At 36.0% G+C, this 13,705-nt stretch overlaps 1 protein-coding gene across 1 annotated transcript; it reads left to right on the top strand.

Annotated features, from left to right (window-relative positions):
* Positions 1-10,929: 10,929 nt before the first annotated feature.
* Positions 10,930-13,605, top strand: LOC113545740 (5-hydroxytryptamine receptor 4). The gene is made up of 2 exons (XM_034301326.2): positions 10,930-11,121; positions 11,521-13,605. The coding sequence occupies exon 2, from the start codon at positions 11,536-11,538 to the stop codon at positions 12,607-12,609; it is 1,074 nt and encodes a 357-aa protein (XP_034157217.1). The 5' UTR covers positions 10,930-11,121; positions 11,521-11,535; the 3' UTR covers positions 12,610-13,605.
* The last annotated feature ends 100 nt before the right edge of the window (positions 13,606-13,705 follow it).

The following is a 13,705-nucleotide window of genomic DNA, read 5'->3' as shown; positions in this document are numbered from 1 at the left end:
TAATCCTTTTGTCTACATCAAATGATGATGATGATGATCATCATCATCCCTGCATACTTGAGATATAAATTTGATCCTAATCCTGAATAATGTCATATTTTGGCAAAACAAACAAGCAAACAAAACTACTTTTACTTATTTTTACTTGAGTAAAGTGTTTGGCAACTCAATCCACCTCTGTCCATGTTCCTTTAAATACAATTCATACTTCAATTCAATTCAATTCATTAGGATGTTTAAGTTTATTGTCCTTATCAGATTCTTCTTCTCTTTTTTCTCTCCAAGAAAGAGTAACTTGGTAGCGGGAATGAAATGAAAGTGGTAGGATTTGGATGAGGACTTCAAAATGTCTTGTGTCTTCTTGTGATCTTCAGTTCTTACACTGTCTCAAAACATTGCTTTTTTTTTCGCTTGTGAACACAAAGGAAAAGCCATCAAAACAATCTTTGCTTTAAAAAAGTCTTATCTCTCTGTTTTGTCATGGAGTCTGGGTTTGATAGAAAACTACGATATGTCTTATCAGCCTTGGCCACCGCTCATCCCAATAACAAACACTGTCTAAGTTTGAACCCTCAGAGGTCTAAGCCTATTTCTGGCTGTTTAAAATGACATCCTACACTTTGGTATCCTGTTATAGGTGCTGAAAAGCTTCAGGATTATATTGGTACCAAGACAAATCAAATACAGCACACAGAACAAGAACTCTGTGCAAAAGTGGTTGGATAGGGAACTAGCTTATTCTCAGACATTTCCTATTAAAACATCAGCAACTATAAAATGAATTTAACTTGAAGCATTTGAATATGGAAATACGCTGAATCATGTTTAATTAGTCCATTTGCCTTGCATGAACGTTCCTCAAAAATTATTTCCCGGATTGTCCGGAACTTATAATGGTTTGATTAATGCAAATCAGACGGAAAATGGCTGCAAAAGAACCTCTCTAAGTACATTTAGAATGAAAACATTTCATATGCTTATTTTAAAAGCATTATTAAAGCAACATGAAGAGGACTTGATTGAATCGTAAATCAATTTTTCATGGAGCAAGATGAAGCACGAAGAAGCGGTTTGGAGGAGTTTCCGGTGTGGATTTGGGGATAGATTTATTTTGACCTTTTTAAATTTTGCATTCAGTTTTATTTAATAATACAGAAAATGTCCAAATGCTTCTGAAGCACCTTTTTTTTTTTTTTCTTTCTTGCTGCACTAGACAGAATTTTTCCCCCCAAGTTTCCTTTGGGTCATATTTACAATGGTACGCTAACGACCTCGCTGCGTGTTTGCTTTTGGAGCTTTGCTGGAACAGCAGTAACTCACAGCACACATATACATTCATTTGGTCAGAAAGGAAGACAACAGCCGAATGTTAGCACAAGTCGGATATGACCCAGTTTTAGCCCTGGGGAACGGAACATGTTTCCTCCTGCCAGTCTACATTATACTCTATCAGTCTTCCCAGACTGGCAGCTTTCCCCCATGCACATAGATTTAAACAGCCATTGAATAATTACAGGCTGTTTTTACTCTCGGGTGAGCCAATAGGTCCTCAAGTGGGTTTCCCCTCACATGCTAAATCATGGATGTGTCATTGTTCTGTCAGGCCAAAGCGAACGGAGCGATAAGAGAATTTATGCTGGTCAGACAGCTTTACTTGCATGTGATGCATGTCCTGATTCCTGTCTTTAACGCTTACAAAGATTAAAAAGCTCCAAGCATACTAACCATGTAGAACACAAATGTAGTTGTTATTGTTTGTTTGTTTTAAGTTGCTAAATAACTAGAGCGTTTGCGTATACAGTATTGTCCGTAATTCACCAGGAAACAGCATAACAGCTTAAACAATAACTGTAAAAACAATAACATCTACAACAGTAATAATGATAATAATAATAATAATAATAATAATAATAATAATAATGACCAACAACAACAACAATAACATTTACTATTTACTATAGGAACTATAACAATAATAGCTAAGATAATTGTAAAAACAATAATAGTGGAAAAAAACCTCAAACAAAATACTAGCAACAAAACCAACAGTTACAATAGCAACATAATTAATAACAATAGCAGCCATAGTAACAATATCACTAACAATACTAATCCTGTTATTACTATAATCAATACCACTAACAATACTACTCCTGTTATTACTATAATCAATACCAATAACAATACAACTCCTGTTACTCATAATCAAAAACAATACTACTACTGTTACTACTATAATCACTAAAATACTACCCATTACCACTATAATCAATCTATAATCAATAACGATACAACTCCTGTTACTCCTATAATCAATATCACTAACAATACAACTCCTGTTACTACTATAATCAATATCACTAACAATACAACTCCTGTTACTCCTATAATCAATATCACTAACAATACAACTCCTGTTACTCCTATAATCAATATCACTAACAATACTACTACTGTTACTACTATAATCAATATCACTCACAATACTACTACTGTTACTACTATAATCAATATCACTAACAATACAACTCCTGTTACTTCTATAATCAATAACACTAACAATACTACTACTGTTACTACTATAATCAATATCACTAACAATACAACTCCTGTTACTCCTATAATCAATATCACTAACAATACAACTCCTGTTACTACTATAATCAATATCATTAACAATACTACTACTGTTACTACTATAATCAATATCACTAACAATACAACTCCTGTTACTCCTATAATCAATATCACTAACAATACTACTACTGTTACTCCTATAATCAATATCACTAACAATACTACTTCTGTTACTCCTATAATCAATATCACTAACAATACTACTACTGTTACTCCTATAATCAATATCACTAACAATACTACTACTGTTACTACTATAATCAATATCACTAACAATACAACTCCTGTTACTCCTATAATCAATATCACTAACAATACTACTACTGTTACTCCTATAATCAATATCACTAACAATACTACTTCTGTTACTCCTATAATCAATATCACTAACAATACTACTTCTGTTACTCCTATAATCAATATCACTAACAATACTACTACTGTTACTCCTATAATCAATATCACTAACAATACTACTACTGTTACTCCTATAATCAATATCACTAACAATACTACTACTGTTACTCCTATAATCAATATCACTAACAATACTACTACTGTTACTACTATAATCAATACCAATAACAATACTACTACTGTTACTCCTATAATCAATATCACTAACAATACAACTCCTGTTACTCCTATAATCAATATCACTAACAATACTACTCCTGTTACTCCTATAATCAATATCACTAACAATACAACTCCTGTTACTCCTATAATCAATATCACTAACAATACTACTACTGTTACTCCTATAATCAATATCACTAACAATACAACTCCTGTTACTCCTATAATCAATATCACTAACAATACAACTCCTGTTACTCCTATAATCAATAACAATACAACTCCTGTTACTCCTATAATCAATATCACTAACAATACTACTACTGTTACTACTATAATCAATATCACTAACAATACTACTACTGTTACTCCTATAATCAATATCACTAACAATACTACTACTGTTACTACTATAATCAATATCACTAACAATACAACTCCTGTTACTCCTATAATCAATATCACTAACAATACTACTACTGTTACTACTATAATCAATATCACTAACAATACAACTCCTGTTACTACTATAATCAATATCACTAACAATACTACTACTGTTACTACTATAATCAATATCACTAACAATACTACTACTGTTACTCCTATAATCAATATCACTAACAATACAACTCCTGTTACTCCTATAATCAATATCACTAACAATACTACTACTGTTACTCCTATAATCAATAACAGTACTAATACTATTACTACTATAATCACTAAAAATACTACCCATTACTACTATAATCAATAACAATAACAATACAACTCCTGTTACTCCTATAATCAAAAACAATACTAATACTATTACTACTATAATCAATAACAACAAGAATTCTATTCCTGTTACTACTATAATCAATAACTGTAACAATACTACTCCTGTTACTCCTATTAGTGACAATAACATTATGAATAAATGAGATTTTATATATATTTGTATCACACTATATTCACCCCAAAGACTCTTACAATGCTTGCTTGCTTACAATGTTAACAGTAAATGTGCAATTGATGTATTAACATGATGGACAAACAAATGAAATGGAGAAAAGATCCAGTTTATCAAATTCATAATTACTGCAGCTGAGTCATTCTCTCAGCATAAACATACTGCTGGCTGCTTCTCTTGAGCTCATTGTTCAAAAACACTGCTTCTGCTTACATATGAATGACTGGTCTGTAATAACAATGGCGTGCGAGTGGGTGAGCCTTTTATGTGCCTTTTAAAACCCGGGACAGTTAATTAAAGCAGATGTGATGACACTGGAGGGATGGTGGCTACGGCACTCGGGTCATCATGCGCTTCAGGTATGTAAACTGGAGTTCCTTTCAGAAAAGCCATCGTAAGAACTTACAAAGAACACCTACAAAATAATGTACGCTAGTTTGCTAACAGGATTGATGGAGGATTGTGTATTTCAAATGAACAATATAGAAATTTTAGTTGAATGTAGACTTTTCACTGGCATCCCTCAAGGCTCAGTACTCGGTCCAGTTCTGTTTTCCCTTCTTAATGTTTCTGTTCTCCTCGTAATATACTATCCTACCACTCTGGTATGCAGATGACACCTAACTCATGCGCTCCTTGACACCAACAGAGATCCAAGCTGTTACTCAGAACTCATTATGGATGGCATCTTGTCATGACCAGGCTGACTCCCTTCATTTTTTTGCTTTTAAGACCTTTACTCTACATGAGTGTAGCTTTAGGTACTAAACACCATCCATCATTTTCACATGACCAGGTTATTTTTGTTACTGTATCTTTAAGACTGCTATATGTAAAGAACCTCATTTCTGATTGGCTGGTTGGCTCAGGAGTGAATTGAGGCACATCACGCCTCCACCTATAACACGTGTAGACCTGTGTAGAAAACTCTGGGAGATAAATGAAACTATTAAAAAAATAATAATTCTACTGTTATGGACTTAATGACTATAATTATAGACTATGCAAACAGATTAGCAAGGCAGAAACTAGCGAGCAGAACCAGGGGTCATCATCTGATAAACTGCAGTCCAGATGTTGGCTGAAAGAAGGTCAGTGGACTGAACTGAGTAAAAAAATAATAAGTCAATCATGTGCGTTGCTAATCCAGACCTTCCTAAGTAAGGAATTTAATGTAGCTGGACCTTTAGAAATTTGGCTTGAACATCACTAATATAGACTTTTCATTCACGTCCCTCAAGGCTCAGCACTCGGTCCAGTTCTGTTTAATTGAATTTTTCCATTTTCTGTGTAATAATTTCCCCGTTCTCTTGGTCATATCTTCATATGGCTTCTTCTACCACTTTGGTATGCAGATGACACCTAACTCATGCTCTCCTTGACAGCGTCAGAGACCCAAGCTGTTACTCGGAACTCATTATGGATGGCATCTCATCACAGGAAGCCGAATCCCAGCAGAACACAGGTGCTCTATATTCCTGAAAATACATTCTGTCCTTGAATTTGCTCGGTCTTTCATTCAATCTCACTGCTTCTGAAAACGTGCAAGACCAGGAAGGACATTTGGGTTTGTATTTCAACTAGAAAAATGTGAATTTCACATTTTGGTTATAAACTTAAGCCTATTTAAACATCACAAACATGTAGTCATGTTCAGTTGGGATGCTTTTGAAGATTCACATTAAACAGAAATAATTCAGTGAATGTTTTGCGCATGAAAAGCAAAAAAAAAATCTCATTAGCATCACAATGGCCGACTCTGAATACGCCGCTGCCCCTTACGCCTGCCCACATTCAAACACAGCTCTGCTTTTGCTGTAATTAATGTAGCACATTCAAATTAGCATGCTCACACTCACACACTCATTGGCACGAACGTGTGCACGCACCCAGACGCATCTTACCTCCCCACATCACAGAGCGAGTGTGTGTGAGATCGCCAACGTCCTCATCATCAGATCATTGTCAGACCTGTCATCGGAGCTTCTATCCATCAACAATGGGTCGAAGGAGGGCAAGCGGGAAACGTACGACCAGCTGAAAACGGGAAAGTAAGTATTTTCTCACTTGGGAAGTGAGTATCCTTCATTTCCCCTCGAATTTTTGATGTTGGAGAAATAACAAGGACCAAATTGTTTAAATGACAAATCATTATAACTTCATGATCATTATTATTAATATTAATAGTAGTTGTTATATTTTAGTTAACATCAGTAAGGTTCTCGATCAGTTCTTTGATTAGATTAAAAACAAAAGGATGATCGGGTTCTTAATTGGAAGATCGTAGTTTTGGTGGAGAAAAAAACCCAAAAAGACAAAACAATGTGTGTAAACGTCAAGCTTGTGATATTATTGCTTTTCTTTTCGTCTTTTCATGCATCACAAACAGCACTTGTATCGCATATGCAAAGGGATATCACCATAAGTCATTTTCACACATGATTGATATTCAAATATTACTAAAAAATTGTATCAGTAACAGTTTAAAAATTACACCAGACCATTGTGCATACTTATATTAATATTAATTCAGTAGTTTTCTTTTGCTGTTAAAGCTATCATTAGTTTGGATTCATTAAAAATGAGATGGTGTGATGAAGCAGGGGATTAGTTATCACCCTGAAGTTGATTATTTTCCTATAACTGCATGACTCAAATGTTTTATTCCCATTTTATCACAGCAATTTGCCAACAATTACACTTTTTTTATTCATTAAAGAATGACACAACATTCTTTTTTTTATTATTATTTTTGCTTATATTTGTGTTACATCTATGAAATAAGTGAGTTCCTGTGCTCACTTTCCTCACCAGCCTCTCTTTGTTCTCTTTCTTGAAGTTAATAAGACAAAAAACAAAACAAAAACAAACAAACAAACAAAAAAACGCAGCTTGTCATGTTACTAAGCAACCGCAAACTAGAAACTCCTGAAGATGTTGGAAAACTGGGATTTGCAGCTGCGAATATTATTGGAAATATTTGAAAATGTCCTTTATGCAAATATTAAAAAAAAAAAAAAACACACACACACATAATCCCAGAATAGAAGCAGATTGATTATTAAAACTGATTCAAAATAAAGCCATAAACTTCTAAACCTGATGCAAGAACCATTAAACCTGTACCTTCTAGCTTTAGATTAGTGATAATTATCTTTCTCTGGTTATTCTTTGTTATTAGTAGGTTGGATTTAAAAAAATAAATAAAAACAGTATTTTCTTATATAACCTGCTATTTTGTTCATTGTACACTAAATTGACATAGACTTTGTGCCACTAATTTAAAATATTAATTGCCTGAATTATTGGATTTTACTACAACTAATTTTTTATTTATGTCTCATAATTTTCACCATTATTGAAAGTGTATAAATCCAGGTAAACTAGAAAAAAATACAAAGTTCCTATTAAAAAGAGACCATGCCCTGCACAACAGTTCTGCTTTTGTTCCACGGGCAGAATTTATTCCTGCAGCGAGGCAGATAAACGACATTTTTTGGTGAGAGCAGAAGCTGGACTTGTTCAAAAATAACAAGCACAGCAAATTAGCGTGCGAGCACTCTGTAAGGATTACGAACGATTTACTTTGCTCTCCGTAGAGAGTGTTTACCACAAGAAGGGATTTAAATAAATAAAAAGCACTTTGTAGGTCTTTAAACCTGATACAGAAGTATTTTCTGATTGGGTTTAAACTTTAAAATCAGCTGCCTTGGGAAAAAAGTAGTAGTATTTTTTAACCGTGCACTCAAAATTATCTTTTATTTATATCTTTTCCTATGAGGGATTTAATTGCCTGGGTAAGACATGGGAAAGGACCACACACACACGCACACACACACACACACACACACACGCACACATGTTTCCTCTCGCAATATGTCCATACAGGCTGTTCTTAATGAGCAGCCACTTGTGTGTGAGTGGTCAGATGGATGGGGGTTCTTGTCTGTAGGGGTTCTGTTTGCATAGACGTGCTGGGATATTGAGCAGAACTGGCCTTTCTGAACTTCAATGTTATAATCCCAAACTAAAAAATGTCAAATTGAAGCCCCTCTGGAAACGACATGAGCTACGGTATGTATTACAGTGAAGGCAGCCAGGGACACAGCTAGAACATATGGACAAATGGCTGGTCTGAAATGTTTCTGAACATTTTTTGTTAAATGGGTTCAGGTTAAATCCTCTAGAATTACAAAATCAATCTAAGAAATAGGTAAAAGTGAACTGAGGAATGTTTGTAACATTTTATTTTATTGCACAAAAATGTAGATCTAACTGTAATCTAAAAAAAAAAAAGCCAATCTGGATCACTCTAATTAGACACTTACAGCACAACATACTGTATATTTGCTTAAGATTAGATGAGAGGCAAAAAATCTAATAGCTATCAATAGATTGACATTGAAAAGGTTATTGCTTCACTGACAGCAAAATACAAATGATGTGGGACAAATTATTACACACACCCTTAAAGCCAGATTGACAGCTGAACTTGTGATTTCAAAATTTTTTAAGTGTTTCAACTCTGTAATGCTCTACTGGCTTCATGCTGTGTTTCCTCCAAATACCAAGCAAACAGAAAAGTCGTAACCCCTTCATTCAAAGTCAAAAAACGATTCCAGTTCTGTCATGCGCTAAGTCAATTTACTTTTAGTTTCTCCTCCAAAGTCATTTTGGAGAAAAAAAAAAGATGATAGAGATCAAATCTAGATCTGGAGAGTATTTCACTCTGTGTAATCACCTGAGACTAAATATGCCATTAAACACAAAGATTTAGAGATTTGATGGAACATGTCAACATGATGTCAATACTAGAGCTATTACTTCAACTGCTTTTTAAAATTATACCACTGCATTTACCCCTTAAAACCTCAAGTACCATCCAAACTAATGTTATTCTACTACAACCACAATCGAGACTTTTATTAAAAAAAACAATTTTGTTCATTTATATTACATCGTCTTAGTCTGCGTTAGCTCAGTTTTAAGTGCAGCTATAATTTAACATATTTATGGACATATTTAATCTGGCAAGCCATGACAAAATTCTGTACAGAATCACATTGGAAAATACCACACCCCTCACTTCTCCCAGTGGTGGTCATTAAATTATGATTCTTATTGAACTAAAACGATTTTGCATGCCCCTCCTCTCTCCATCCTTCCCTCCCACCTATTTTGAATCTTTGCCAGAACCAGACATTCCCAGATGTTGTTTACAGGTTTCCGTCACGGGCTAAGAAACTGACGAGCCTTGTGGATTTGTCTGAATTCCCCGAAGACTTGAATTTGCAAAAATAAACATGAACCAGTCAATCATAACGTAGCAATAGCAGTCATTTGCTGTCTCACTGAAAACTTTAGGGATGAGGAGAAGTCAATTTACCAAGCTGAGTTTTAACAGCGTTTTTTAGTTTTAAATTTAAATTTGACTGATAAACTAGCCTGAACTAGATTGTACAGTAGTCTGTGCACTTGCATTCACAGTTTGTACCTCGAATTTTAAGAGATTTGGTTTTCCAAGGGATTTAAACACCACGTAGTCAAAGTCTGTCCTTACCACGTCTTTATCAAGTACAAGTTTTCAAGTAAATTTAAGAAAAGCCTTGCACCTTTACAGCAGAAGCTCATATTAGTACCCTAACATCAGGTTGGTTTACAGTAGCTCGTTCCTGTTTTTAGACGAATTTTGAAATTGAAATTATTGACAGAAACCATTTAACCCAACTGGTCAGACTGAGGGGGTTAATCGATTGCAAATCAATCAACAATGGAATCACAATGTTGTCAGACATGGCTGACAACAATCATGTTTGGTTCACTGAGCGACTTAATTATGTCATTATCGGCTCAATCATTCATTCACTCATGCATTCATTCAGTATTCTTCAGTCAGCACTTTTTCCTGGTCAGTGTTGCTGTAAATCTGAGGCCTATTCAGGGCCGGGAACACTGCGAACGAGGCAGGAACACACCCTGGATCTGACTCCTTATCGACTCATTTTGGCTAATTTTGATTTTGCTAGTCATATCTCTGTGCATAAAGACAGGAAGCAAACTGAAATCCCTGCTGAAAAATCCACTTTAGTCTGACCAGCTACCAGTTACCAAAACACTGGGCAAGCTAATCAAGCTGGTAGAAAGAAAACAGTTTCTGAATTACTACATTTAATAATGCTACATCAAAGCCAAATAGAAAAACTCAAACATTTGTTGATCATTTTAAACAAATAATAAGAAAGTTTGGAAATACCTTAGTAGCTGGCAAAAAATGGTCTACCAGTTTGATCAGCCTGAGATTTGGCAACTTGTAGCCAGTCAGAACAAGCAGGATATTTCATGGAAGGCAAGCAAGTAGGCTAACACTTTTCATTCAGGCAGAAAATGTAGTGCCTGGTAGCTAGTCAGACTAAGGTGGATTTTTCAGCAGGGATTCCAGTTTACTTCATGTCCCAATGCACTGAGCCATGACTAGCAAAACCGAAATTAGCCAAAATGAAAATCAGAGACTGTATATAGCTTTGTGAAGTGTTTCTTTGTTTTTCAAATAAGAAAAATTGGGACATCAAGAACACAAGACGAATGTTCACTTAAATTAAGTGACTAAAACAATGACTCTGAATGAATTAACATAAAACTGTGCTGCCACTGGTCTGTCATATACCATCAACATTTTTTCACCAGTTTCAGGTCTTTGATGTACATATTTTGAGATGTCCTTCTCTGAAATCTGGCAACCCGGTTCATGAGGAACCAATTCTTAGGATTGTTCATTCTCACTGATGATGTAATTTTGTTAGCATTCTGTTATCACTCATTCAGTGGGACAAATTAGCATAGAGTTGAGACAGAGATAATGTTACACTTGCTGATCATTTCCCCTTTGGAATAATCCAGATGGTTTCACTTGGTCCTTTTGCAGAAACTCCATTCAGTCCTCGAAAGAGGTTAAATTAAGATTTTTTTTTTCCTGTTGTTTTTGGCACACCACCAGCATGAAAGGGATTGCACTACCAGAATGCCAGAGTGGCTGAGTGACATTTGTTTGGTTGTTTTGAGCCTGCCATAATCAGATATTGCACAGATCCCTCATTTTTTGGAGGCTTGTGTCACCCTGTGTAAACTTCCAAATGCCTGCTTTCTTTCACAGAATAGATTATTGCCAAGATTAGTAGCAAAGGAATCAGGAGTGGCATAGCCTAAAATGAACCAGTCATACTAGAAGAAAATACAGCCAAGCATGGCCAAAGGGGACAAGTACTGGTGACCTAGCAGCGAGGCCTGTATATCAGTGAAAATGATGCTAACTCATGCTTATGTGTATTGCTTCTTTTTTTCCCTACTAGACATCACCTAAAGCCATGGCAAACAGCTCAGAGCGGATGGATGGCAGCAATGAATCATTTGTTGGTGATTTGGAAGATTGTGCTAAAGCAAGGAGCCCAAGTCTCCGAGTAGCTCTGTACAGCTTCATAATCGTTGGAATCTTCTGCACAGTGGTTGGAAACTTTCTAGTGGTGCTGGCTATTGCTTATTTCAAACAGCTCCAGTCTCACACAAACTCCTTTGTCATGTCTCTGGCAGTGGCTGACTTCCTGGTGGGCTTGGTGGTCATGCCTTACAGCATGGTACGAACCGTTGAAGGTTGCTGGAACTTTGGCAAAACATTCTGCCAGCTGCATTCCAGCCTGGATGTTATGCTCTGCACGGCTTCCATCTTCCACCTGAGTTGCATTGCATTTGACCGATACTACGCCGTCTGTAACCCGCTGGTCTATTCCTTTAAGATGTCCCGTAGTCGTGTGGCTCTGCTAATTGTCATATGTTGGGCTGTTCCACTGCTCATCTCCTTTGGTCCCATCCTCCTGGGGCTACACAAGCTTGGTGTGGATGTACCCTTGCCTGAGAATGTGTGCATCCTTCTGGTAAACCGTGTCTATGCCATCATAGCTTCACTAGTGGCATTTTACCTTCCCATGGCCACAATGCTAATTGCTTACTGGAAGATTTACAAAGCAGCCAAGCGACAAGCCATGCAGATAAGTGCTTTGGAAGCTCAGATGGCCAATGGTGTGGGCAAGAGCTCAAGCAAGAAACAGAAGCACCGCAACTATTTGAGGAGGGAGAGGAAGGCAGCAAAAACCCTTGGTATCATCATGGGTGTCTTTCTCCTCTTCTGGTTGCCCTTCTTCACTGTGAATATTGTGGATCCTTTTATTGAATACAGAACAACAAGTGTGATATGGGATGTGTTCCTCTGGTTGGGGTATGTGAACTCCTCCCTGAATCCATTCCTCTATGGCTTCTTCAACAGGTCGTTCCGTAGGGCTTTCCTAATGATCATGGGCTGCAGGATATGTCTGCCTGGATCAGCTCCAAGCATGGACCTCTCTCACTCTAAGAAGGACACAAATGAGCGCACAGAAAAACAATAGGGCATGTGGTTCCACCTTCAATTCTGTATTTACATTTGTTCATTTGGCAGATACTGTTACATAAAGTGACTTACAATTACGCTGAGCAGATGAAAGTTAATTAGCTTGCTCAAGGACCCAGCAGTGGGAGCTCGGTGGTCCTGGGATATGAACTCACAACCTCACCACTGAGCTGCAATTCTGCAGATCAAATTTGAAAAGGATTTCTTTTGCTCGACCAGTGTAGACCACTTTGAGGACCTGTGAAGCTTGAAGTGGTCTCTTGCTTATGTTAAGTGTCCAAAATTATTTTGCACCCAAAATCTTTTTGATTTTTATGTATATCTTGGGGGTTGGGCCAAAAGTTTGTGTTGAGAATTGTTGAGATGATGCAAATCAAGACTTCAACATACTGAAATCCCACTTATGTTACCGTGTGAAAAATTCAAGCTGGTTTACTAAAACTTAACCAGCCAGCTAGCTATGTGCTAAGGACACCAACAGTACAGGACGCAGTGAACTTACTGATGGAAAACGTCAACAATACCTCAATGTTGATGGACAGATATCTTTTCTCTTCAGACTCAGAGGTGCAGAGTAGCTTAGTAGTGTAGCATTAATAGCGTAGTATGCCATAACTAATAGTATATTGGAACCAGGGAAGTAGGTGGAATGTTTTGTAAATGTATTTTTTATTTAACATAGATTATTTGTAATTATTTAAAATTATATGTTTATACAAGAAAAATATTATATATTTTTCTTTAACCTTCCCCCCTATTTTTTTCTTATTGTCTATTTACTGAGTACATCCTTTTAATGAAAACTTTTTAACTGTATTTTTTTTTTTTTTTTACAGCTAAGGCACAATAGAACAACACAGAAACCTTTTTACAGTCTTTACAGATAGAAACTATGGCAGTTGAAGAACTGTATGCAAATGCTGTAGTTGTAAATGTAAATGTGAGACCTTTTCCCACTCAGTGTTTGTGTCTGCTGTTGAAATAAATGAGTCTAGTCTGCTTTTCTGGGTTTTCATTTCTCACAAGTATAATATGTTTCCTCAGAACAAATCTTATTAATTTATTTATTTATTTGTCAGATAGCATACTTTTTG

Source organism: Pangasianodon hypophthalmus, chromosome 28 (assembly GCF_027358585.1).
Source record: "Pangasianodon hypophthalmus isolate fPanHyp1 chromosome 28, fPanHyp1.pri, whole genome shotgun sequence".
Taxonomy (NCBI): Eukaryota; Metazoa; Chordata; class Actinopteri; order Siluriformes; family Pangasiidae; genus Pangasianodon; species Pangasianodon hypophthalmus.
The sequence above is the reverse complement of the archived record's forward strand: the minus strand, read 5'-3'. Positions and strand labels throughout refer to the sequence as shown.